At 60.0% G+C, this 25920-nt stretch overlaps 2 protein-coding genes across 7 annotated transcripts in view; both read left to right on the top strand.

Annotated features, from left to right (window-relative positions):
* The first annotated feature begins 819 nt into the window (after window positions 1-819).
* PUF60 (poly-U binding splicing factor 60KDa) lies at window positions 820-13348 on the top strand. Of its 6 annotated transcripts, none has more exons than XM_006830749.1 (12): window positions 820-901; window positions 6950-7048; window positions 8631-8726; window positions 8840-8929; window positions 9532-9582; window positions 11347-11508; window positions 11599-11691; window positions 11771-11984; window positions 12061-12251; window positions 12342-12477; window positions 12598-12833; window positions 12929-13348. In XM_006830749.1, the coding sequence occupies exons 1-12, from the start codon at window positions 878-880 to the stop codon at window positions 13226-13228; spliced, it is 1692 nt and encodes a 563-aa protein (XP_006830812.1). In that variant the 5' UTR covers window positions 820-877; the 3' UTR covers window positions 13229-13348. The 6 variants fall into 6 exon arrangements, with proteins under 6 accessions (XP_006830812.1, XP_006830811.1, XP_006830815.1 ...); XM_006830748.1 differs by having other exon boundaries at window positions 6947-7048; XM_006830752.1 differs by lacking the exon at window positions 6950-7048.
* Window positions 13349-14262: 914 nt separating this feature from the next.
* The window catches only part of SCRIB (scribbled planar cell polarity protein), a 27240-nt gene continuing 15582 nt past the window's right edge, over window positions 14263-25920 (top strand). The window contains exons 1-25 of the mRNA XM_006830747.1: window positions 14263-14421; window positions 15240-15357; window positions 15436-15514; window positions 15599-15688; window positions 15770-15826; window positions 15919-15982; window positions 16065-16139; window positions 16219-16363; window positions 16549-16667; window positions 17828-18027; window positions 18115-18281; window positions 18359-18486; window positions 18568-18693; window positions 18844-18999; window positions 19387-19734; window positions 20444-20506; window positions 20778-20867; window positions 21197-21274; window positions 21623-21943; window positions 22032-22112; window positions 22189-22437; window positions 22785-22895; window positions 22979-23155; window positions 23238-23354; window positions 23454-23639. Of these exons, the coding sequence (XP_006830810.1) occupies window positions 14263-14421; window positions 15240-15357; window positions 15436-15514; window positions 15599-15688; window positions 15770-15826; window positions 15919-15982; window positions 16065-16139; window positions 16219-16363; window positions 16549-16667; window positions 17828-18027; window positions 18115-18281; window positions 18359-18486; window positions 18568-18693; window positions 18844-18999; window positions 19387-19734; window positions 20444-20506; window positions 20778-20867; window positions 21197-21274; window positions 21623-21943; window positions 22032-22112; window positions 22189-22437; window positions 22785-22895; window positions 22979-23155; window positions 23238-23354; window positions 23454-23639 (3504 nt within the window). The remainder of the gene's footprint in view (window positions 14422-15239; window positions 15358-15435; window positions 15515-15598; window positions 15689-15769; window positions 15827-15918; window positions 15983-16064; window positions 16140-16218; window positions 16364-16548; window positions 16668-17827; window positions 18028-18114; window positions 18282-18358; window positions 18487-18567; window positions 18694-18843; window positions 19000-19386; window positions 19735-20443; window positions 20507-20777; window positions 20868-21196; window positions 21275-21622; window positions 21944-22031; window positions 22113-22188; window positions 22438-22784; window positions 22896-22978; window positions 23156-23237; window positions 23355-23453; window positions 23640-25920) is intronic.

Genomic DNA, 25920 nt, shown 5'->3' with positions numbered 1-25920 from the left:
GCTGACCTTAAGGTTCGCAGCCCGATTCGTAACCACTACGCTAAGTAGGACATCAAAAAAGATGAACCCCAAAGAGATGGATTGGCACAGTCTCAAGCATAGGGCAGTTGTGAGGATGGAGCCAGGCTGGGCGGCTTCGTTCTGTTGTATAGGGTCCCCCGATGTTGGACATAGGAACCGACTCGACGGCACCTAACAACAGGAAACAGAGCGCGGTGGCTCAATAGGATGTGCACAGGACCATGAACCACATGGTCGGTGGTTTGAGCCTTGTGAAAAAAAGGTGAGGCTTTCTGCTCCTGCAAAATTTACAGCCTCAGAAACCCTATACAGACTCGCTGAGTCGGAACCGACTGGACGGCACATAACAGGAAAGAGAAAATACTGCCCACACAGGCTTCAGAGATGCTTAAAATGGAGAGAGCCGGCAGCTCAAACTCGATAAGCTATGGCGATTCTCTGGTCACCTCCCTCACTTCAAGTCAGTCAGCGAACTTCCTTAAGGGTCTGGCCGCACCCAGAGCGAAGATCAAGGGGCCCGCACCGGGGGATGGAGCAGAGGCCGCAGAGAGTGTGCGCGCTGAGGTCCGACTGGGACAGAAAGAGGATGGAGGCGGAGATCGACCCTCAGAGGCAGGTCTGCAGGGCGATGGCAGGGCGAGGAACTGGGATGGCGGCACGCCCCCGCGCGACGCTCCAACGTCACCCCTCCCCGCCCACTTCCGCCCGTTACCAGTCTCTTGTCTTTCTCCCTCCACGTTGCTAGGGAAAAGGCGTATTATCGCGAGAGTTCCGATCTTTCCTGGCGTACAGATCGCGCGAGACCGCAGAGGAAGCAGGAGCGAGTGGCGCGCTCTGCGGCCGCGACGGACGCAAGATGGCGACGGCGACCTTAGCTCTCGTAAGTGGCATCCCAGTGAGCGCGGGCTGCCCCTTAGCTGGCGGGAGCGGGTCATCGGCCCGGTCTAGGTCGCAGAAGGACCCCGGAAGCGCAACGGCCACTCCCGAGCCCTGCGCGGCCCCGTACGGCGCTTCGTCTCGTGAAACGGGGGCGGGGCGGAGGCGGGAGCGCGCGGCCCGGGTCCGGCTGCGGACGCAGCTTCCGGCTCGCGGATACAGTTTCCTGTCGGCCCCGCGGGTGGGCCGGGCTCTTGGGGGTTCACGGTTATCGCTTGGGGCCTCGGGGTCCGCATTGGCTTGGGTTCTTCAGAGCCCGGCCCCCGCGTGCGATCGGGTCGGCCTACAGGGGATGGTCGTGTTTCCTTTGCTGGCGGGGACATGCGCTGTGGCCCTGACTTGAAATGGGGGGCTCATGAGCGTGATGGCGTCTGCTCCTACTGTTTGTCTGAAGCGGGGCTGCGCCAAAGCGGGTGCCCAGGGCACTGCGTCACCGGGCTTGGGGGAGAAGCAGACCGGGGCCAGGGGTTCAGTGACGAGCTTTGGCACCTCCATCCCGTTATTCCCCACTTGTCCTCTCTTCAGACAGGCAATCCCTGCCCTGTTCCGAGGTCTGGTGGTCACTGCGGACCTGGGTGGGAGGAAGCTGTCCCTCCCAGATGCCGCTGACTGGACCCCTGCAGGAGTTGGGCTCAGAAAGCGTGGGTACCAGGAGGAAGGTGCCCACCGCTGGGGCAGGGGCGCACAGGCCACCTCCCTCGGCACAGCCACGTGGGTGGTCAGCATGGACACAACTGGAAAGTAGGCATGAAGGATGGGAGCAGCGGTGGCTCGGTAGTAGAACCCTTGCCTTCTTTACAGAAGACCTGAGTTCAGCTCCCAGCCAATACTCCACATGCGTAGCCACCTCTCATCTGCCAGAGGAGGCCTGTGATGCTGCACAGGTGTCCGCAGAGTTTCCAGGCTAAGACAGACTAGGAAGAAAGACCTGGAGCTATACTCCCAGCCCCCCACCCCCACAAAAAATCAGCCAATGAAAACCTGATTATTGAAGGAAGATGCCTGCTCACCTTCCCTCTAGTCTAGTGATCTCCCGTGTAGTAATTTCTGCCTCCACTTTGTGTGTTGACCCTGCTTCTCTTCATGAAGCTGAGCCCCGCCATAGCCAACGTGCTTCTGCCCACCTCCGGGTGATTTGTGAGGTCTGTTTGAGGACAAGCTTTGGCGGGAGACTCCGAGGATCAGGGAGAATGCTGAGTGGGGCTCTAAGTTGGGAGCTGACCCTATCTCCCCAGGGGAGGGGCTGCTGCACAAGACCCCCTGTTTGGTGGCCCCCCGTGGCCAGCTTCACTGTTCTCTTCCTATCCAATCCTGCTTCATGGGGAACCATGGGAGCAGGTTACCTTTGGAGGTGGTGGGATGCCAGGTTAGCTGTCCCTGGGCAGTGGTCAGAGACTTGGGTAATAAAGGCCAGGGATGCTCAGAGACGAGGATTGGGACATCTGCGAAGGTGGGTTCCCTCCTGTGGCACCCACAAAGCAGCGTGAACACCAAGCCCGAGTCTAGGAAAGGGGACCTGGTGGGGGGCTGGCTGCTTGGGACCAGACTACTGTGCTGGGCCCTGCTCTTCAGTAGCATGGTGCTAGAAATGGAGCATCATCTTGTGGGGGGGGGGGGGGTTTGCACGTGGGCAGACACTCAGTCTGAGCCCTGTCAGGTGGGGTTCTCACAGGGGTGTTTGTTGCCTTTTGGGATCCTCTCAGGCTTCAAAGATTTTCTTGTAACTGACCCCATCTGATCTGGGAGTGAGGCGTCAGGGCTGACCTCACTAGCTCAGTCCTAAGAAATGTTTCCTGGGTTCTGTCCTCTGTCTAGTGGTTACTGTGCATGCTTGGGGATACTGACTCCTCCCAAGCAGCACCTCAGCCCTGTCATAGTGTGTGGCTTCCCTGGTGGCTTGGTGCCTTTCAACTCCACTCTTCCTGTTCCTCGACCCTGGCTGGAGTGCTGGGACTGGTGGAAGTGGCTTCCGGCAGCCACCCTCCTCTTGGGGACTCCAAATACACCCTGTGGTCGGGGTTGGCTCAGACACTCTGCGGAATGACTTGGAGTCTTCTCAGCAGTCCTGGAGACAGGCACCGTCATTGTCATCCTCTCAGCTTACAGATGTAGAGACACTTGGGCCATATTGTTGTGGTTAGGTGCTGTTGCGTCGGTACGGACTCATAGTGACCCATGCATTGCCTTGTCCTATACCAGTCTCACTGTCGCTGCTATGTTTGAGCCCATTGCTGCTGTCCCTCCACTTTAGCAAGCATGATGTCCTTCTCCAGGGACAGATTACTCCTGTCCAAAGTGTGAGAAACAATATCTGCATATCCTGGCATCTAAGGAGCATTCTGGCTGTACTTGTGTTAACACAGATTTTTCCTCGGGTAGTCCATGGTACCTTTAATAATCTCCAACACCATTACACAAATGCGTGAATTTTTCTGTCGTCTCTTTTATCCTTTGTCCAGTTTTCACATTCATCTGAGGCTTGCGTCAGGCACACTGCCGTCGTCCTCCCACTGACATCTTTGCTCTTGAACACTTTAAAGAGGTCTTGTTTAGCAGGCTTGCCTAATGCAATACCTCATTTGATTTCTTGACTGCTGCTTCAGTGAGTGTTAATGGTGAATCTGAGTAAAATGAAGTCTTTGACAACTTTAATTTTTTCTTCATTTATCTCAATGTTATTTATTGATCCAGTTGTGAGGATATTTTCTTTACTTTATACTGAGGTGCAACCCTTACCAAAGACTGGCCTTTGACCCTCAACAGTATTTTAAGTCCTCTTCCCTTTCAACAAGCAAGGTTGTATCATCTGCATGTCACAGGATGCTAATGAGCCTTCCTCCTATCTTGATGTCATGTTCTTCCTGATATAATCCAGCTTCTTTGATTATTTGCTCAGCATACAAACTGAATAAGTATAGTGAAAGAATACAACCCTGGTGCAGACCTTTCCTAATTCTAAACCATTCAGTGTCCCCTCGTTCTGTTGGAAAGGCCTACCTCTTAATCTAAGTCCAGGTTCCTCTTAGCACAGTGAAATGTTTCAGGATGATACTCCTTCTCTGCAGCGCTGTCCAGAGCTTGTCATGAGCTGCCCAGTGAAAAGCTTCTGCGTAGTCAATGAAGCACAGGTAAACATCCTTCTGGTATTTTCTGCTTTCAGCCAAGATCCATTGGACGTCAGCAGTAATACCCCTTGTTCCGGTCCTTATCTGAATCCAGCTTGAACCTATGGTAGTTTCCTGTCACTATACTGGTACAGCTGTTTTTAAATGATCTTTAACAAAATTGAGTTGAACGGGTTACTAATGGTATTGTCTGATGATTTCTGCAATCCACTGGGTCATCTCTCTTTGGAATGGGCACAGATATGCATCTGTTCAATCAGTTGGTCAGGTACTTGTCCACATTTGTTGCCATAGATAAATGAGTGCTTCCAGTGCTGTATTAGTTTGTTCCAGTGCTGTATTAGTTTGTTCAATTTGTATTCCGTCAATTCCCAGAGCCATGTTATATGCTCATGCCTTCAGTGCACCTTGGACTTCTTCGGTATCGTATGCTACCTCTTGAGATGATTGGACATCAACCACTTATTTCTTTTTTTTTTAAATAACACATAATTGTGAATTATGTATTAGTTTTCATGGGCAAACATTATCCATTATCCTTACATTCATCCTATCGTATTTTGGCTCTGTATTCCTGCCATCTTTCTCTGAAGATGTACAATGGCATGGGAGCATCAGCAGTGTGAAAGTTGATCTCTTTGAAGTGGAGTTCTCACAGAAGCTGCCCCTCCCTCACATGCTCTCATCCCATGGAGTTCACAGGCTATTCTGAGGTTGTGGGGTTACTAGGGAAGCAACAGGCTACATTTGTAACCTTTCTGAAGGCTGTCAGGACCTGAAGCACGGTCTGGTGAAGAGTAAAGAAGACATCCTTCTTTAATCCATCTTTCACCCCAAATTCCTCAACTGGACTAGTAGACAACCTTATGATAAATGGAGAGAAGGTTAAAATTGTTAAGGATTTCGTTTTACTTGGATCCACAATCAACACTCGTGGAAGCAGCAGTTGAGAAACCAAGTGATGTACTTTATTATATTAGGTGTACCTTCAGCTCAAGACATCTTTAAAATTTAAAGAACTAAGATGTCAGTTTGAAGACTAAGGGGCACTTGACTCAAGCCATGGCATTTTCAATCACCTCATATGCATGTGAAAGCTGGACAGTGAAGAAGGAAGAATGGATGCATCTAAATTGTGGTGTTGGCAAGAGTATTGAAATGACTGTGAATAAACTAGAACACAAACAAATCTGAATTTCAAGAAACATAGGAAGAACGCTTCTTAGAAGCCACGATGGGTCTGTCATCAGGAGGGACCAACTCCCTCCGACCACCCTACCGCCCCCGAAAAGGACTTCATGCTTGGTATAGCAGAGGGTCCGTGAGAAAGAAGATGACCCCCAACGGTATAGATGGGCATATGACTGCAGCATGGGCTCAACCCTGACAGTGGAGGGCCTAGCACAGGACCAGGCATTGCTTCATCGGGTCACTATGTGTCAGAACTGACTCCATAGACCTACCGTCAGCTTACCCTTAAGGATCTAGTTCTGTGGTTAGGACAGCTTTGTTTTGACTGCCTGCTTGCTGGTCGGCCTGTCTCTCAGCGCCTCTCCCCTGCTCTGGCAGATGGTACAAAGTGTCCTACCAGGAAGCTGCTTGCCCCAAGTTACTCAGCTCTCTGCCTCCCTGGGTTGGTGCATCCAGCTCCCATGCCACTGCTGTCTCGTGGGTCTAGGACTTCTCGTCTCAGGGACCCTTGGTGGTGGTGATTCCGTCCAAGCCTGGCAGGATGGCAGGACTGACTAATCCTCTATAAAAAGCTTGGGAATTAGCCCCCTGAGTGAACCAGCAGCAGCTTATGAGGCCCCGCCCAGTCATTTTGTGGGAGCCACAAGGAGCCCTGGTCGTGAAGTGGATTAAGCTGGGCTGCTAACTGCAAGGTCAGCAGTTCGAATCTACCAGCTGCTCCATGGGATTTCTAAAGACTTACAGTCTCAGAAACCCTTTAGAGAGTCACTGTGAGTTGGAAGCCATTCGACAGCACCCCCACAAGGCTAGGGGGATGTTACAGCAGGCCACTGCTCCACGTCCCAGCTGTCCTTTGCCTCCGTGTTGGCAGGTGGGGGAGCTAGTGCTCCTCAGTGCCTGGTGTAGAACCCTCTTGCTATGCCACCTTCTCGGGTGTGCCTTGCCCACAGAGGCACTGCTGTGTGGGGATGAGGGGTCGTGACCTCAGAACCTGCCAGACACCTGGCTAGCTAGGCAGAACCAGAACCTGCACTGGCCCTGATGAACATGTGATGTGGCCTGGGTGAGCTCCTCAAGGGACTGGCCTTTCCCCAAAAGTCTTCTGAGACCACATCTGATTTTTGAGCCCTGTCCCGGGCTGGTCCAGTAGTTTAGGGCATTAGAAGGTTAGGGTGAGACCCACACACTCCCCATCTCTGTGGAGGTCAGGTTTACTGTGGGTATCAGGAGACCACCAGTCAGAGGAGCCCTGGAGGGGAGCCCTGGATGGACCGGCTCACCTTCACTCTGTTGTTTGGGTTGAGGGGCAGCAGGGAGGGTGACCCTGAGCCTGCTGGTCCTCATTGTGTCTGGGAGAGGGCTGAGTGGGCTGCTCTCTGGCTGTGAGTCCCCCAAGCCTGACCCATCCCTGGTTGGCTGATCCTGCAGAGGATGAATGGGGCTCAGGAGATGATGGTTTTCTGGGGGGCAGGGATCTGTCTGTGTCCCATGCTAGGGGAGGTGGGCCCGCTGGTGGCCGCAGGACAGCTGCAGACTGAGGAGAGCAGGGCACAGCTTGACTCTCCATCTTCCCCTGGGGCTGGCTCGGGTCTGCCAGGGCAGCCCCAGGCTGGGCACATGGTGGGGTGGGGTTCTGAGGCCTAGCTGCCTGACAACATCCTCCCTGCCTGCAGCAGGTCAATGGCCAGCAAGGAGGGGGGTCCGAGCCAGCGGCGGTGGCAGCGGCGGCGGCAGCGGCAGTGGTGGCAGCAGGAGACAAATGGAAGCCTCCTCAGGTACCGACTTTAAATCTCTTCTCCCTCAGGCCCGCCTGCCTGCCTGCCCGCCCGCCCGCCCGCGCCCCCGTGCGCGTGCGTGTGTGTCTGTCTGTGTGCGTGTGCGCGTGTGCGCGCGCCCGCCTGCCTGTCCATCCAGGGCCACCATAGGGACCCTCCTCTGCATTCCTGGAGAGGGCCCCCACTGCGCCCACCCTCCCCCAGCTTCCTGGCCCTGCCTCTCCCCTAGGTGGTGCTTTGGGACAGGTAGGGTGGGAATACTGGTCAGATCTTGTGCCTCTTTTTAAGGCCCAGAATGCAAGTCCTCACATCTAGTCTTGTCTTGTTTAACCCAGAGAGCCCAACACAGCAGCATCCAGCTGGGAAGGGGGCCTGGGGGCCGGCCTGTGGTCCCTCAGGGTGGGGAGGAGCTGGCACGGGGGGGCGGGGCTCACTGTTGGTTGGCAGTGCTTTCTTTGTGTGCCTCTGTGGCATCACCCACCTCCAGAAGGGGGAGGCAGGGGGGGCTCACACAGTGGCAGGGTGGCCTGTCCTCCCTGTGCCCCACCCCAGGGTCCACAGCATGGTATGCCCCCGGGTCCTGGGAAGTTGCTCTTGCCGTGTGGGATTGGTGGGGGCCCGCCACAGCCTGGGCTGCTTGTTCAGATTGTTGGCTGGGGGGGAAAGGGCCTTTTGTTCCGTAAGACAAAGAGGGTATTGACAATTTCTAGGGGGCTGAGAGGCTAGCATTGATCACCATGGTGACTCGGGGCTCTGGGGTCTGAGCCCCTCCTCGTGGGGCCCCTCCCACTTGAGCACACTGGGCTCGGGTGAGCAGGGGGCAGGGAAAGCCGAGCCTGACCTCAGAGCCTGCTCGGGACCCCCAGGGCCTCCAGGGCTGCCTGCTTTTTGGACCCAAGCCCCCAATCCAGCATGAAGGACTGGCTGCTGGGTTCCTGGGCCCCGGGCCTGTGACCGTTCTGCTCCCTACCATCTGCCACTGGGTGCAGGCCTCATGCCATCTCCATGCTGTAGTGAGACCCCAACAAACCCATCAGCCTGTGTGTCCTGGTTCTGGTCTGCTGACATGGGTGTGTTCTGTCCCTTACAAAAGAGGAGGGAGAGGGCATGTGCTGGCCCTGGTGGCCGGGTCCCCTGTGTCCCATGACTGGTCTGCTTCTGCTTCTCTTGGGGGCTGCTGGGGCATGACCACTGCCCACAGTATGTGCCTGCAGAGATCCTCTTCCATGCTTGGCCCCATGGGTGGCCTTGGCAGTCATTGTAACCAGGGGCCATGTACCTGTGGCTGTGGCAAGTGCCTCCCAGACTGTGAGCAGGTCAAGATGGCTTGGGCCTAGGGCACTCTGGGAGTAGAAAGTGGCTGGTGCAGACAACCCTGAGCATGGCCCCCACCTTGAGGAAAGCTGAGGGCTGCTCCACTACAGAGCACAGAGGGTTCTGGGTAGCCTGCCTCAGTCTGTGTCCTCCCCATAAGTTCCTGGAGGCTGGGAGGGCAGAGCTCAGCCAGGCCACAGACACCTTTGGGGGCTGTGTGAGGGAAGCGGGGGGAGCCCATTGTCTAAAGACCCCACCCCACCCCCAGGGCACTGACACCATCAAGATGGAGAATGGGCAGAGCACAGCCTCCAAGCTGGGGCTGCCCCCCCTGACCCCTGAGCAGCAAGAGGCCCTCCAGAAGGTGAGCAGGGGCTCCAGGGTCAGGGGGCTGGGAGTGGGGGCTTGGTGGGCTCGGAGGAAGGCCGTGTCCCAGCAGGCCGGCCCCCCAGTGCTCCTCAGCACCGTCTCCCACAGGCCAAGAAGTACGCCATGGAGCAGAGCATCAAGAGCGTGCTGGTGAAGCAGACCATAGCGCACCAGCAACAGCAGCTTACCAACCTGCAGGTGAGCCCCCTGTCTGCCCCCCCCCCCCACCTCGGCGCTCTCTCCTCCTCCTGCTCCTGCCTCAGGGGCTCCTTCTGGGGACCCCCAGGCCCCCCCCTGAGGCCCACTAGACCCCGGCCACTCTCCACCTTCAGTGTCACCTCTGTCCACACCCTGGCCCCCAGCCTTTGTGCAGCGGCCCTGGGCCACAAGTAAGTCAGGCTGTAGACCTGGCCCAGGCTTGGAGGCAGTCCCTGGGCCTCGAGCCCCACCCCACCCAGCCCTCAGACTTGCAAGCTGCCAGGAGGTGGCCAGGTTCTCCATGCGTCCCTCCTTTGTCCATCCTTCCCTCCCTCCCTCTCTCCCTCCCTCCCTCCTTCCCTCCCTCCCTCCCTTTTTGGTTTCTGCTGGCCGGCCAGGCTGCAGGGCTGAGCAGGGGGCTCTGAGGCTCCCTTGAGCGGGCGCTGGCAGCAGCCAGTGGCCAGCAGTGTGGCAGGCAAGGCAGGCCGGCGGGCGGCCTGGCTGCAGGGCGGGAACCGGGCCTGCCAGTGTCTGCGTGAGGTGCTGACGAGAGGGGACTGCTCGGCTCCAACAGACTGAACTCTGTCTTTACTGTCTTTCAGATGGCAGCAGTGACAATGGGCTTTGGAGATCCTCTCTCGCCTTTGCAATCGGTCAATAGACTTGCTCACTTCTTCTGGGCTCATGTTCTTAGTCAGGGCTAGAGGGGGGCCTCGCTGCCCGCCCGCTCTGGACGAGCGCAGCAGAGCGCCAGGTGTGGCGGGCCAGTGTACGGGGCCCCCCCGGACCACCCGGGGAGGCCCCTTCCTCTGAGGGCCCCCTTAAGTCTAACCGGCCAGGTAACTGCGGAGGGCAGCCGGTCAGGGAGTCAGGGAGGGCAGCCGCAGGCCCCACATGCACGGCTGCAGTCTCCAGGCTGCCCTGGCTCCCGGGTTGGGGTCAGGCCCCTGAGGAGAGAGGGGCTCCTAATTCAGGGCCCCATCAGACCCTGGAGGGAGGGCAGATGGCCTGGGGAGGGGGGGCTGGGGGCCCTGAGCCAGCAAGAGGGAAGGGTGAGGGCCTGGGCCGTAGGCCTGGGCCATGGTGAGGGTTGAGGCGCCACCAGGGAGCTGGTGGCCTCACTGGAGAGGTGGCACCTTGGCTGCGGGCCCAGAGGGCAGGGGAGGAAGGTGGCCTCCTCTTTTCCCCGAGGCCACTCCAAAGGAGACTGGACCCTGAGTTTGGGGAGGCTGAGGAGGACATGGCCCCCTCTGTGGGGCGCTGCCATGACGGGGCAGATGACCCACCCCATCCCTGGGTGTGTTGGTCTCCGGGAGCTTTAGCCCAGCTCTGGGACCTGGCTTATTTGAGAGAGGCCAGTCAGTGTCTTCTGTGGGTGGGACCTCGGGAGCCCTACATGGAGGCTCTACCTGGACCCGTGGTCGGGGCCCTTGTAATAGAAGGGAGTGGTCCACACAGAACTGTGCACGGGCTGGTCCCACTTCGGGGGAATTTGTGGTCTGAGGGAAGCTGTGCCCCCTTGGGAAGCCCCATACAGTTAGGAGGCCCATGGGGCCTGCTTTAGGGGAGACGTGGGGCCTTATTTTTAAACCCTTCTGTGGCGGAGCCTGGCCCCCGCTAGGCCAGCTGATGTGAGAAAGTGAAGCAAGCCTCTCATTGCCGGGGCCTTGGTGCGGGGAGCCGTCTAAGGAGGGGCAGGAGACTCGGGCCCACTTGTCTGCCTTTGAGCCAGGTGGTCTGCTGCCTGTGGCTCTGCGACCCCTGCCCAGCCTACCTTCTGTGAGGTGTGGGGTCCCTCATCACTTAGGCAACTCTATTCTGGGCCTGCCCAGCCCCTCACCTCCCGGCCTCCTTTCTGGGGACTCTGGACTCTCGGATCTCTCCTGAGGGCCAAGCCCGCCTGGCTGTGGAGGAGGGCTCTAGGCAGCCCTTTTTCAGGGGTTTTGGGCATGGGGAGGACATTTGACACTGAGCCCAAGGTAGCCAGCCACAAACATCAGCGACTCCTCCCTCTGGGCCCAATGGCGTCTCCCAGGGTGCTCTTCTGCCCATCTTCTGCCCGCCATCTGCCCTTCTTCTACCCGCTTGTCTTCTGGCCTCCGACCCAAGGCCCCAGCCTGGTGGCTTCTCCCTCCCTTCCGCCTCCCTCTGCCGAAGGACGTGGCCAGGCCGGTGGGAGGCCCCGACCTCAGCTCTGGGCCTTGTTGCCCATCAGCCTGGGGAGCTGGGGTTGTACCTGTGCTCTGCCTCTGGTTCTGGCCTGCCTTCAGGAGGATGGGGTCCTGTTGACCCCTAGGCCTCTGCAGGTGCCAAGCCTTTCTGCTGCCGTGTGGGTGGACCAGACGGGGAGCGGGCTTCCCACTCTGGCTCCCCCTCATGAGCCAGTGGTTCTCTCCCCCACTTCTGTCCTGCTCCAGATGGCGGCACAACGGCAGCGGGCGCTGGCCATCATGTGCCGCGTCTACGTGGGCTCCATCTACTATGAGCTTGGGGAGGACACCATCCGCCAGGCCTTCGCGCCCTTTGGCCCCATCAAGAGCATAGATATGTCTTGGGACTCGGTCACGATGAAGCACAAGGTGAGCGTCACCACCAGCCTGCCCCTCGCTCTGCCCCTTGCTCTGCCCCGGGCCCGGACCTGATGGGTACCTCCCTATGGGCCTCCGCAGGGCTTTGCCTTTGTGGAATACGAGGTCCCAGAGGCTGCACAACTGGCTTTGGAGCAGATGAACTCCGTGATGCTGGGAGGCAGGAACATCAAGGTGAGACCTTGAGTCCCTAGTGCCTGGACCTCCACCCAGTCCCCCACAGAAATGCAGAGTGGCCCCTCCCTCTCCCCAGGTGGGCAGGCCCAGCAACATCGGGCAGGCCCAACCCATCATTGACCAGCTGGCTGAGGAGGCGCGGGCCTTCAATCGCATCTACGTGGCCTCGGTGCACCAGGATCTCTCAGATGATGACATCAAGAGCGTGTTTGAGGCCTTTGGCAAGATTAAGTCTTGCACGCTGGCCCGGGACCCCACAACGGGCAAGCACAAGGGCTATGGTTTCATCGGTGAGCCCCAGGGCCATGGTGGGACGGAGGGGCCGTGATGGAGGCCTGTCCTTCTCACTGCTGCTCCTGCCTGCAGAATACGAGAAGGCCCAGTCGTCCCAGGATGCTGTGTCGTCCATGAACCTCTTTGACCTGGGAGGCCAGTACCTGCGGGTGGGCAAGGCCGTCACCCCCCCCATGCCCCTACTCACGCCTGCCACACCTGGAGGTCTCCCGCCTGCCGCTGCAGTGGCTGCAGCTGCAGCCACAGCCAAGATCACAGCGCAGGTGAGCTCTCCTGCCATTGGGGGGTTCTAACTATGGGTGAGCAAGCCCTGGTTCTCTGAGGACTGAGCACAGTGGCCTTTGGGCTTGCAGGAAGCAGTGGCTGGAGCAGCAGTGCTGGGCACGCTGGCCACGCCAGGATTGGTGTCACCTGCCTTGACGCTAGCCCAGCCTCTGGGCGCTCTGCCCCAAGCTGTCATGGCTGCCCAGGCCCCTGGTGTCATCACAGGTGAGTGAGGGAAGGGATGTCTACTGGCTTCCCGCCACTGGCTGCCCTCAGCTGAGCAGCTCAGCGCTCCCCGGGGAAAGACAGTGGCGTGACTGCTGGTCTGCCTTGATCCTGCTGCAGGTGTGACCCCGGCCCGTCCTCCCATTCCGGTTACGATCCCCTCGGTGGGGGTAGTAAACCCCATCCTTGCTAGCCCTCCAGCGCTGGGTCTCCTGGAACCTAAGAAGGAGAAGGAAGAAGAGGAGCTGTTTCCCGAGTCTGAGCGGCCGGAGATGCTGAGCGAGCAGGAGCATATGAGCATCTCGGGCAGCAGTGCCCGCCACATGGTCATGCAGAAGCTGCTCCGGAAGCAGGAGGTGGGTGGGCAGCCAGGCGGGGTAGGGTGCGTGGGCGGGACATGGGTCCTGTCTGGCCACAATGCTCAGCTGTCCTCCTCCTATCCCAACCCCAGTCCACAGTGATGGTGCTGCGCAACATGGTGGACCCCAAGGACATTGATGATGATTTGGAGGGGGAGGTCACCGAGGAATGCGGCAAGTTTGGGGCTGTGAACCGTGTCATCATCTACCAGGAGAAGCAGGGCGAGGAGGATGACGCCGAGATCATTGTGAAGATCTTTGTGGAGTTCTCCATGGCCTCTGAGACTCACAAGGCCATCCAGGCCCTGAATGGGCGCTGGTTCGCGGGCCGAAAGGTGGTGGCTGAAGTGTATGACCAGGAACGTTTTGACAATAGTGATCTCTCCGCGTGACCTTGGCCCCTTCCCGGACTCGCCCCTTGTCTTCTCTGCGTTTTATAAAACGATCTGTGGTATCCCAGGGCCTGATCGGGCCCACTGTGTGGATATAAATGCAGACGTTGCTGCTGGCCCCAGCCTCCTGTGTCTTGACCGGCGTCGTGTGCCCCTGCAGGCTTTAGCAGAGCCAAGGACCTGGTGGGTGGGGACTTGGGTGCTGACATTTGTTGCAGTCAGGCAGGGAGCTCTGGGGGCTTGAGAACTGCAGTGAGGGGGTGGAGATTTGGAGTGTCCTCTCTGTTGGATGTGCTGGTACTTAACTGCCCCATGCAGCTGGGGTGAGTTGGGGCTTTCCACCCGACCCAGCTTTACCTGCAGAGGAAGTACTGGGGGGGTGGGGGAAGGTAGGCCAGCTCCCCAGGTCTAGGAAACAGCCCTACAGAGCCTACATGATGCCTGGATTTACGATGATTCGTGTCACGTGATGGGGGGGGGCGTGGGCCGCTAGACCGGGCTGAAGGTTTAGATACGTGGCCAGAGGGAGCGCGGGAGGCGGGCCATGTCAGGTAGACCTGCAGGAACACCATTTCCCAGTGTGCCGCTCGCCGGTGGGGCAGGAAGGCATTTCCCGGCAGGCTACGCGCGGCCACTACGGGTCCTCGGAGGTGGTGCCGCCGCCGCAGTTTCTTCTGGGGCTTGTAGTTCTCGCGGCGCAGAGGCGGTAAGGGCCGGACTCGGCTTCCCGGCGGGCTGCGCGCGGCCGGGCGGGTGTCGGCGGGGCAGTCCGGCGGGCAGCGGCGGCGGTTCCGGCTGCGGCACAGCGGACGAGCGGGCGGGACGAGAGGAGCGGGCCGGCGGGATGCGGAGCCGCCGCCGCCGCCTCCTCCTCGTCAGCGCCTGAGCACCACCGGGCCGCGCCCCCCAGACCGCCTGCGTCCGACCCCTGAGCGTCCCGAGCGCGGCCGGCCGAGCAGCCGCCGGCCGCCCCTGCGGCTCATGCGGGCCGCGCCCCGCCCCCCGGCCCGAGCCCGCGCCCGCCCGCCCGCACCATGCTCAAGTGCATCCCGCTGTGGCGCTGCAACCGGCACGTGGAGTCGGTGGACCGGCGGCACTGCTCGCTGCAGGCCGTTCCCGAGGAGATCTACCGCTACAGCCGCAGCCTGGAGGAGTTGCTGCTGGACGCCAACCAGCTGCGCGAGCTGCCCAAGGTGAGCGGCCGTGGGGCTGCCGTGGAGCCGCCGCGCCTGGCCGGGTGGGGCAGCGTCGCTCCCAGCCGGCCCTGCTGCTTCCGACTGGCCGGAGCCGCTCCCCCCGGCCCCACCCTCCCGGCCGGCTCGACCGCCCTGACGGGCCCCAGGTGCCTGACCTGGGGGGCTCCGGGCCTAGAGGAGGAGACTGAGCGACTCGGGGGTGGGGGGGGAGGATGACGACAGTGGGGAGGACCGGGGGAGTGGTCCTAGTGGGCTTCACTCACTGGTGGGGGGCTGCGAGTCGCAGCGCGGCAAGGTCTGCTCCCGGATCGCTGGGAGAGAAACGCCAGGGAAGCAGGTCGTGACTTTCCGGAGACCCTCGTCCTAGCGCCGGTGCCTGGGGGCCATTTGCCCCAGAGGGCGGGGTTCCAGCTGCGGAGGCGTCTCCCCGTGGTCACCTGAAGCTGGGCTGGCAGCGCCCGGGCTTTACCTGCTATGGTAGCAGAGACCTGCAGGGGACAGTGGGATGGGCGATGGAGCAAGCAGCCTGGTGGGGACCGGGGATTCTGCGGTCTGAGCCTCGTGTCTCAGGCTGTGTGTGTGTGTGTGTGTGTGTGTGTGTGTGTGTGTGTGTGTCTGTCTGTCTGTCTGTCTGTCTGTCTGACCTTGGTGCCCCTGTTTGAGGCCGGAGAGTTGTGACTGGGCTCCCAGGTTTCTGCGGGATCTGCTGGAGGCGGATGAGGCAGGGTCTGAGGCGTGTAGGACCCAGAGGACTGAGTCCAGGTGCACACTTCTGTCCTGGAGGGCCCTCTGCTGACCACGCCCCCCTCTCACAGCCCTTTTTCCGTCTGTTGAACCTGCGAAAGCTGGGCCTCAGCGACAACGAAATCCAGCGCCTTCCCCCCGAAGTGGCCAACTTCATGCAATTGGTGGAGCTGGACGTGTCTCGGAACGGTGCGGGACACAAGGGTGGAGGGAGCGGGGTGCTCTGGGAGCCCGGGTGCCTTTCTACACTGACTCCTCCCATCACAGATATCACGGAGATCCCCGAGAGCATCAAGTTCTGCAAGGCCTTGGAGATCGCTGACTTCAGTGGGAACCCCCTGTCGAGGTGAGGAGCAGCTCCGCAATCAGTCATGTTGGGGGCTAGAGCCTTGGCTGTATGTCTGAAGTGGCTTCGTGGCCTTCCCTCTAGGCTCCCTGATGGCTTTACTCAGCTGCGCAGCTTGGCCCACCTGGCCCTGAACGACGTGTCCCTGCAGTCGCTGCCAGGGGATGTGGGCAAGTGAGTGCCCTACCACCTACCCTGCTACCCTGTCCCACCCATCCCATCCTCACGACCCGCTCCCCTCCCCCACTCTTTCAGCCTGGCCAACCTGGTGACCCTGGAGCTGCGTGAGAACCTGCTGAAATTCCTGCCTGCGTGAGTGCTCACAGTCCTTCACCCAGCAGGGCGGGGGGTGGCCAGAGCCTTGGGCCTCCTGCCACACAGTGCCACACTCTGCTTCTCCTCAGCTCTCTGTCCTTCCTGGTCAAGTTGGAACAGCTGGATCTTGGAGGCAATGACCTGGAAGTGCTGGTGCGGGACAAGGGGCCAGGGCTGGGGGTGTGGGGCTGGTGGGGTCTTGTACCTGTCACACTCACCCCCACTTACCTTGCAGCCCGACACTCTGGGGGCTCTGCCCAACCTGCGTGAGCTGTGGCTGGACCGGAACCAGCTGTCCGCACTGCCCCCGGTGAGTGGGGTCTGGGCTCGGCTCCCTTGGCCCTCCTGCCTTCCCAACTGCGCCTTGACCCTGTGTGCCTGACCCATAGGAGCTGGGGAACCTGAGGCGCCTTGTCTGTCTGGACGTGTCAGAGAACCGACTCGAGACTCTGCCCGCAGAGCTCGGTGGGCTGGCGCTGCTCACGGACCTGCTGCTCTCCCAGAACCTGCTGCAGCGGCTGCCTGATGGCATCGGTGTGCCAGGGGCTGGGAGGGCTCACCGGCACCAAGCCTACCCTGGTTGGGAATGTCTTGGTGCACACATCTGGTGTTGGGTGCTAGGGAGGGCTAGCACACATGGCTCTGTGGGACGGTCGGGTACCCAAAAGTCTGCCCGGCCGCCTCACACTCAGGTTTACACCGTGTCTCCCCACCCCTAGGCCAGCTGAAACAGCTGTCCATCCTGAAGGTAGACCAGAACCGCCTTTGTGAGGTGACCGAGGCCATTGGGGATTGTGAGAACTTGTCTGAGCTGGTGTTGACCGAGAACCTCTTAACGGTAGGACCCGGTGGGCTGGGACCTCAGGCATGAGCGACTGAGCACTGGGGCAGGGCTGGACATACACATGTGTATAAGCCAAGGGCCAGGTTGGTGGTGAACTAGCAATGTCCATTCCGCTTTTCATGAAGACCTTGTATGTGTTGGGTACAGGTGTGTTTGTGTATGTGTGTGTAGATAGCAGGTTTATAGGAACTACTTGTGTGCTGATATTTATATGCATATATGTATGTATACATACATGTGTAATCCTGTATATGGACGTGTGTCGCTGTGTTTGCAGACAGGCATGTAGATGTACTATAAACATGTGAGGTGTGTGTGCATGCAAGTGTGTAGGTTGTATACATGCAGATATGTGCACAAATGTGTGTCTATAGTATGTACAGTATGTCTGCATACATGTGTGAAGGTGTTTTGTACACATGTGTTTGCAGACATGGGCAGGTGTGTCTGCATGCATGTAGATGTCTGCTGGTTTCTGTACACAAGCGTCGGGACATGTGTGGATATATGTGTATAAGCATGTGCGCACATAAACATGTGTAGGTGTGTTTCCAGACACTGGATACATGTGTGTGCAGGCTTATATGTACATATAGGTGTGTGAATACATGTGTATATGTGTAAATGAGTGTGTGTTCATATAGGTAGATGGATGCAGGTATGTGTGCATACAGGTATGCAGCTACATATGTGTGCGGGTGTATGTGCATTTAGACGTGTGCAGGTGTACCTGCAGACAAGTGTGTAGACATGTGTTTGGGTATACACGTATAGATGTGTAGGGTGGGCACACAGGTGCGTAGGTACATGTGTATGTGAATATAGATTTGTGTAGCTATGTCTGCAGATGGGAGGAGGTCTGCACTAAGGACGTTTGGGGAGGGGTGTGATGGGATCCCCCTGTGGGCAGAGGCTGCAGGGCCCTGGGAAAGATGTTCTCCGGGAGCCCCAAGGTCAGGTGCAGACGAGCAGGGACGGGCAGAGCAGAGCCAGCCTGGCACAGATGGCGAGGGACAGCTCAGGGATGAGGTTGGAGGCGCTAAGTGCTAAGTCTGGGTCTGCCACCCCAGGTGTGCCTGGTGCAGGGTTGTGGCCAGCGTCAGGCAGTGCGGGGGTGGGCGCGGAGACTCTTAGCTGCCCCTCCCTCACACCAGGCTCTGCCCCGGTCCCTGGGGAAGTTGAGCAAGCTGACCAACCTCAACGTGGACCGCAACCACCTGGAGGAGCTGCCGCCCGAGATTGGGAGCTGCTCGGCGCTCAGTGTGCTCTCCCTCAGGGACAACCGTCTGGCTGTCCTGCCCCCAGAGCTGGCGCACACTGCCGAGCTGCACGTGCTCGACGTGGCTGGGAACCGGTGAGGGTCACTTTCCCCGCCCCTGGCCCCTGCTGGTCACACCCACACGCCCTCCACTGACTGAAATCGCCCATCCTCCCCATGCAGGCTGCAGAGTCTGCCGTTCGCGCTCACCCACCTCAACCTCAAAGCGCTGTGGCTGGCGGAGAACCAGGCCCAGCCTATGTTGCGCTTCCAGACGGAGGACGATGTCCGCACCGGCGAGAAGGTGCTCACCTGCTACCTGTTACCACAGCAGCCCTCACCCAGCCTCGGTAGGTGCCAGTGTCCAGGGCGGGCTAGGTCCCCAGGGGGCCAGTCTCCTGACACCCTCTCCCCCCCCCCCCCACAGAGGACACTGAGCAGCACAGCCCCTCTGAGACCTGGAGCAACGCCCCCTTGAGCCGCGTTAGTGTCATCCACTTCCTGGAGGAGCCCACGGGGGAAGAAGATGCTGAGGAGGCTGCCTCTGAATCACGGGTATGGGGGGATGGGGTCCCCGGGCGGGGCACCACCTGACCCCTGGCCTGCCCCTGTCCCTCACCCATGTCATGTCTACAGGGCCTGCAGCGCCGCGCCACACCGCACCCCAGCGAGCTCAAAGTGATGAAGAGGGGCATCGAGGAGCGGCGCAACGAGGCCACCCCCTGCAGACCTGGCCCCCAGCCACCCTCACCCGACGAGGAGGTGTCTGGAGTGGTGAGGGTGGGGGCTGTTGAGGCCACTGGGAGTGGATTAAGACCTGGGTGGGGGGAATGATGTATCCGGGGAGCGCAGGGTGGGAGCAACACCAGCAAAGGGACCAGCGCCCGGCCGTGTCCTGCCGTCCTGCTTCAGGAGAAGAGGCTGAGCACCGATTCTGCCTTGAGCGAGGCCTCACGTCCGTCTGCAAGTAGCGGCTCCGAGGGGGAGTGTGAGGGCCTTCCGGCTGAGGAGGAAACCCTAGACCAGCAGGAAACTCTGCCAAGCAGCCCAGAGGAGGACTATGAGGAGGTAAGGCTGGGCTGGGAGAAGTTGGGGGACTCGTGGTGTGCATGACTGCTAGGTCACACGGATGGCCGTGGGACTGGGGGTACTACCAGAGGGTGGGGCTCTCCTGGGGCCGTGTTGCCAAGGATCCTGGGGAGGGGGCTTCTCTAGGTGGGAATACAGGGCAGGTTCCATCTCAAACCTCGGTACCCCCTCAGTGAAGTAGACTCTGGTCTGCAGCCTTCCCTATGTGTCACCCTCAGCTGCAGGGGACCCCTGGAAACCCCATCTGCTGCCCTTGGGGCCTCCTTCCCTGACCTCACAGTGCTGCACAGCCCACCTGAGCCCCTCAGAGGAGGGCGTGGGCTGGGACCAAGCTGGGCAGCCAACCCCTCACACCTGTGCCCACAGCCCACAGTGCACTTCGCAGAGGACACGCTGCTGCCGAGAGAGGACAGCGAGGACGAGGAAGGGCAGGCCGAGTCTGCCTGGCCTGCAGCAGGTGGACGGCAGCGGCTGATCCGCAAGGACACGCCACATTACAAGAAGCATTTTAAGATCTCGAAGCTGCCGCAGCCGGAGGCAGTCGTGGCCCTGCTGCAGGGGGCACGGCCAGATGGTGAGGGCCAGGCAGGGCCCAGCAGCTGGCACAACGGTCCCCACTCGCCCTGGGCTCTTGGGCCTGAGGAGGAGGAGGACGGGACAGTGGAGGAGGAGCTGGAGGAGGAGGAGGTCGTGGCTTCTGCACCCTCTGTCAAGGTGTGTCTCCACCTGTGACCCTCCTGACCTTTGACACCGAGCAAGGGAAGCCGGATGCAGGTCTGGGCCCTCAAGGCCGCGCTGTGTCAGCCTCACTTGCTGTTTGCTGGGCTGTGGGGTCGGTGTCTGGCAAGGGGAGCTCGGGGCCACAGGGGCTGATGCAGGATGCTCCTCACATCCCCCCAGGTGGCTACCTACCGTGGCGGTCTGGTGTCTCCCGGTTCCTGCAGGGGCCGGGCTCTAGAAGCCAGGGCCCCCAACCACCACCACCACCACCTCCCAAAACCCATCCCCTCATCCTATGGTTCCCTTAAGGGGTCTAAGATGACTCTGCGCCTGAGGCAGCCCGAGACCAGGGTACCCCCAGCAGTGACCCTACCAGCATGCCTCGTGGCTAGCCTTGAGAAACAGGGAGTGGTCAGTCTCCCAGCAGACGGCCCCTGGCTCCCAGATGTGCCCCTGCCCTTCCTGGTGGACCTGAGGGGACCCTCACACCTGCAGGCTGGGGTGTCCAGCTCACCATCGAGCTTGCAGGCGGTGTGCAGACAGGTGGCACTAGGGCACGGGCTCGGTGGGCTCTCGCGCTCTCTCTCTGCCTCACAGCCGGGCGCGGCGGGCGGTGGTGGTGGTGGCGCTAACCTGCATGCCTCACAGCCGGGCGCGCGGTGGCGGCGCTAACCTGCATGCCTCGCTGGTCCTGTCCTAACAGGGGGTGTCGTTTGACCAGGCCAATAACCTGCTGATAGAGCCCGCCCGCATTGAGGAAGAGGAGGTCGGTACCGCCTGCCGCTCTTGCTGGCTTCGGGGCTGCGGGCTCGCGATTTCCCTCTGCTTGCACTGCCCCCCTGTATGGGTGCCCAGGCGCTCGGGCAGACTGGTCCTGCTGAGGGCCCCCCACAGTCTCAGGCAGTCTATCTGCAGGTGTGGTGCTGGCCCCCACAACAGTGCTCTGGGGCCCAAGGCCAGGCTGCCAGGAGGACCAGCTCCCCTCTCCTCCCCTGCTGGACAGACCTGGACAGCCCCATGTCTGTTTGTCTTTCCAGCTAACTCTCACCATTGTACGGCAGACAGGGGGTCTGGGCATCAGCATCGCTGGGGGCAAGGGCTCCACCCCCTACAAGGGAGATGATGAGGTGAGGGCCTGTGTTGCCCCTACTCCGCCCACCCCCGATTCCCCGGCTCCCCATCCTTAGCGTCTTTGCCTGCTACCCTTTGAGTGACTTTGAAGCTCTGGGACTCATTCTTTTCTGGGGTCTTTGGTGCACCTGGGGCTCCCTGCTGCTGTGGAGGCGCCGCGTGTGTAAACATGGGAGAGCAATGTAACGTAAAAGGCTCACTTGGTGCCCAGCTGGGCCTTCGATCTCAGCAGAATCAGGGGCAGGGAGCAAAGTCCCTGTGGGTGGAGGCTTGGAGGGCATCTAAGGGTTCTCCCACCTTGCTGACCTCTGACCTGCCCCGGCAGGGTATATTCATCTCCCGAGTATCCGAGGATGGACCTGCTGCCCGAGCTGGAGTCCGAGTCGGGGACAAGCTCCTGGAGGTGAGATTGCTGAGGGCCTGTGCCCCCCCATTCCTCCCTGTCGCCTTTCCCCACTGCTTGGCGGGGCTTTTGGTGAGACCCCCAGGCCCACTAACGAGCATGCTCAGGCGGCCCCCCCCCATTGTGGTGGGAGGCCCCAGGAGGGCGGCTGCCATGGACTCTGCCTTGGGAGACTGTTCCCGAAGGGGGTGCTGGAACCTCTTGGTACCCAACGTCCTACCTAGGGCCTAGGGGTGCTCTTCCCCTGGTTGGAGGGGTGGGGGGCTGTGCAGTGCAGAGTGTGGGACTGCATCCTCCCCAGCCCTGAGGCTGGGCACTGCCACGCCGGCCTCAGCCTACCCCCCACAGGTGAACGGCGTGGCCCTGCAGAGCGCTGAACACCACGAGGCTGTGGAGGCTCTGCGGGGGGCGGGAGCCACCGTGCAGATGCGGGTATGGCGGGAGCGCATGGTAGAGCCAGAGAATGCGGTCACGGTCACACCACTTCGGCCCGAGGACGACTACAGCCCCCGGGACAGGCGCCCAGGTGGCCTCCGCCTGTCCCTACCCCCGCCGGACCCTGGGCCCCTACGCCAGCGCCATGCTGCTTGCCTGGTGCGCAGTGACAAGGGCCTGGGCTTCAGCATTGCCGGTGGGAAAGGCTCCACCCCCTACCGGACTGGTGACATGGTGAGAGCCGGGTATGCGGGGGGCCAAGCGAGGACAGCAGGGACAGGGTGGGCTCAGGCCTCATGGTGACCTCCCCTCACCTTCCCAGGGCATCTTCATCTCCCGCATCGCCGAGGGAGGTGCTGCCCACCGGGCGGGTACTTTGCAGGTTGGCGACCGTGTGCTCTCGGTGAGTGGGCGGGCTAGGGGCGAGGTGGTAGCCGGCACCCTGTATGCTGGACGCTGACCAGGCACCGCTCTTGCAGATTAATGGCGTGGACATGACGGAGGCCCGGCACGACCACGCCGTGTCCTTGCTCACTGCCGCCTCACCTACCATCGCCCTGCTGCTGGAGCGGGAGACCGGGCTGCCCCTGCCCCCCAGTCCCCCCCCACACTCCCCCCCGCCTCCTGCTGCCGCCACCCCAACCACTGCCTGCCCTGGAGAGCCTGGCCCACCACAGCTGGCCCCTAGCCTGCTTGCCATCGCCCTGGAGGGGCCCTATCCAGTGGAGGTGAGCTTCCCCTGGGCCCCCATCACCTCCGCAGCTCCAAGGACGTGGCCATGGTCCCCAGGACCTCTTCTTGTGCTGACACTGCCTGTCTTTTCAGACTGGCTCGGCCCCCATCAGCCTCCCCCCTCCACTGCCCTTGCCTGGGTCACATGACTGTGGTCCATGAGGCTGTGGTCGGAGCCAGCTGGGCCAGGCAATCGGACATAGCCGGGCCCTCCCCTTTCCTGATGCACATCTTGAACGGCTTTGTGTGTCTCCCAAACTGGTGATTGGGACTCAGTCCTCTGCCACCTACCCGTTCCGTCTACGGGGCAGCACCTAAATCTCCCTCACCCCCATGTCCCCAGGAAATCCGGCTGCCCAGAGCAGGGGGCCCACTGGGGCTCAGCATTGTCGGGGGCTCGGACCACTCGAGCCACCCGTTTGGCGTTCAGGAGCCGGGAGTGTTCATCTCTAAGGTATCTACGCCGACTCTGCACATCTGGGTGGGCATGGGCAAGGAGCCAGCTGTCCATGCCCACCAGCCTGCCTCCCCCTACAGGTGCTGCCTCGGGGCCTAGCTGCACGCAGTGGCCTGCGGGTTGGGGACCGCATCCTGGCGGTGAACGGACAGGACGTGCGGGCAGCCACACACCAGGAGGCGGTCAGTGCCCTCCTCCGGCCCTGTCTGGAACTAAACCTGCTAGTCCGCAGGGACCCACCTCCTCCGGGCATGAAGGTAGATGCTGGGCTGGGCCCAGGGGCAGGGAGGGGGGCTATGCTCATGCCCACTAGCAACCCACTCTGCTCATCCTGTCCAGGAGCTCTGCATCCAGAAAGCCCCCGGGGAGAAGTTGGGCATCAGCATCCGTGGGGGTGCCAAAGGCCATGCGGGGAACCCCTGTGATCCCACCGACGAGGGAGTGTTCATCTCCAAGGTGAGGCTGTCACCGAGTGTGGGCATCTACAGTGGGGTGCCGGGAAGCAGGTGCTGAGGGCAGTGCTGGGCGTGGGGTCTCAGCTGTGTCCCTCTGCAGGTGAGCCCTGCGGGAGCGGCAGGCCGAGACGGCCGGCTGCGGGTGGGCCTTCGACTGCTGGAGGTGAACCAGCAGAGCCTGCTGGGCCTAACGCACACCGAGGCGGTACAGCTGCTGCGTGGCGTGGGTGACACCCTCACTGTGCTCGTCTGTGACGGCTTCGACACCAGCTCCACCGCCCTGGAGGTCAGTGTGCCCTCCACTGCCCAGACTCAAGGGTCCCTGAGGGAGCTCAGGCCCACAGGATCAGGCCGCCTTGGCAGCAACAGGACATTGTCTACGGCCTGAGTGGATCGGTGGTCACCTCAGTGCTGCTCCCAGTCCCTCCTACAGCCTGGTCCCTGTTGGCTGGAGATTGTCCCAGCTCAGGCCTGTCCTCTCTGACTCTCCTGCCCCACTCCCTCCCTGGCACCTCCTCACATGCGGCACCTCAAGTGTATCTGCTGACCCACAGTGTGGAAGCCTTGTGCTCCCCACCCTCCCGGGCCCTGCCTTGCTCCCCTGGTCGGCTATCACACCAGCAGTTTGGTGGGTTTGTCCTGTCGTCATGCTGACAAGATGGGTTCACATTTGTGTTTCTGTGTCTCGCTGCCTGACGTGGCCCTGGAGGCTGTGTGGCCCCCTCAGGATTGCTCGCTGGGTCCCTTGTGCCCCCTCAGTTCCCACTCACAGGAGCCTTGGTGGGTTCACAGGCGTGTCTCCTAGGGCTTGGCTGGGGTGGTTCTGTCACCAGAAAGGACAATGTTGGTAGCTGCCATCGAGTGGGCTGAAACTCAGAGTGGCCTTAGGTAATGGGACAGCAGGTGCCCCCCTGTGCCACGTAACCATCGTTGGCTGGGTCTGGAGGCTCTCCCTCGCCGTCGCTGACCCTCCGCTTTACCAAACATGCCGCCGTTCTCCGGAGATCGGTCTTCTCCAGTGGTGTGCCCTACCAGACCTTACCATCCATGCTTTAAAGGAACATTCCAACTGTCATTATTCCAAGATTTCAGGATTCGTATCCCCAACTCAAAGGCATCGATTCTTCTGTCTTCTTTTTTCATTGTCCAGCTTTCGCACACACGTGAGGTGCTTAAAAGGACCAGGGCGTGGGTCACATGCATCTTAGTCCTCCAGGTGGGATCCTTGCTTTATAGAACATTGGGGAAGTGTTTGGCAGTAGATTTGCTCAGTGCATTACGTTGTGTGGATTTTAAACTGCTGCTTTCTCAGGATTGATCGTCAATCCAAGTTGAATAAAACGGTGACTCGTCTAGTTCTGTTTGCCAGGACGCCGTTTATAGACGGTTGGCTGCACACAGGAGTCCTGGCATGGCGCTGCGGAGTAATGCTCTGGGCTGCAAAGTTGGTTTGAACCACAAGGTCAACGGTTCAAGCTTACTAGCCACTCGTCAGGGACCTTGTACAGGGTCACTATGGGTCAGAAGTAACTTGATAGCACTTTACAACTATCCATATATAAGGTTTTCATTGGCTAAGTTTTAGAAGTAAGTTTTTAGGTTTTCTTCCCGTCTGTCTTAGTCTGGAAGTTCTGCTGGAACCTGGCCACCACGAGTGACCGACCTTGTGGTGACAGGTCCAGCACAAACGACAGACAGACAGATGGACGGATGGACGGATGGTGGAAAGAGGGCTCTGCCTTGTGTTTGTTTCTTAGAAATGCACATCAGGCTATTTAATTGAGCGCATTTCTTCAAGCTGTTTCTTCAGAGAGGGAGAACACGTATGGGGTTAGACATCCTGGAACATGTTTGTAAGCCCTGTCCTCCTGTGGGCAGCCCGTGTCCACCATTGGGTGGGCAGGGGTCTGGCCGTACCCTTGTCGAGCGGCACAGTGATCCTCAGATACCCTGATGGCTGCTCTCCCTTCCCCCACATGCAGCTGCCAGGTCCCCTCCTGCTCTCCAGCCAGTCCTGAGCATGCTTACACGCTCACAGCTGGTGTGCATGCTGCGGATGAGTGCGTCAGAGTGCAAACATGGCCCCCTCAGTCATGTCTGGGAGTGGTGCTGTGGGTTTCCCTGTGTACCCCCAGTGGAGGGGGACAGGTGTCCATCCTCTGTGCTGTTAGGTGGAGATGAGCTAGTTGCTCCATCCGTCACTTTTTTTTTTTTTTTTTAATGATTTATTGTGAATTATGTGACAGTTTACATGGGAGAACATTAATTTTACATTCATTCTATCGTATATCGTCTCATTGCCATGGTTACAATCCCCTCCATGCAATCCTTCCCCCGTACCCCTCAGGCCTTCAGCACACAGTCGCTCTCCCTCTCTGGACCTAAAGTCCCTAGCTGCTCCATCGCTCCACGTCATCATCTCTGGCTCCATTTCAGGCATCACTGCTTCTCTGGGTAGGATCCCGTTCTCTGCTCTTCTCCCTTGATGCTCCTAGGGACCTCCATTCCTAGACTGAAAAGTCAGTCACTCCCCTCCTTGCTATAAAACGTCTACCTTTACATTTCTG

Source organism: Chrysochloris asiatica, unplaced genomic scaffold (genome assembly GCF_000296735.1).
Source record: "Chrysochloris asiatica unplaced genomic scaffold, ChrAsi1.0 scaffold00001, whole genome shotgun sequence".
NCBI classification, from domain to species: domain Eukaryota; kingdom Metazoa; phylum Chordata; class Mammalia; order Afrosoricida; family Chrysochloridae; genus Chrysochloris; species Chrysochloris asiatica.
This window is presented reverse-complemented; position numbering and strand designations above follow the sequence as displayed.

Excerpts from the sequence above, each read along its gene's own strand:
- PUF60 (XM_006830748.1), top strand. The coding sequence starts at position 878 with ATGGCGACGGCGACCTTAGCTCTC. Across the intron at positions 7,049-8,630 it reads ACAAATGGAAGCCTCCTCAG|GGCACTGACACCATCAAGAT; the intron begins GTACCGACTTTA and ends CCCCACCCCCAG. Across the intron at positions 11,692-11,770 it reads TGGGAGGCAGGAACATCAAG|GTGGGCAGGCCCAGCAACAT; the intron begins GTGAGACCTTGA and ends CCCTCTCCCCAG.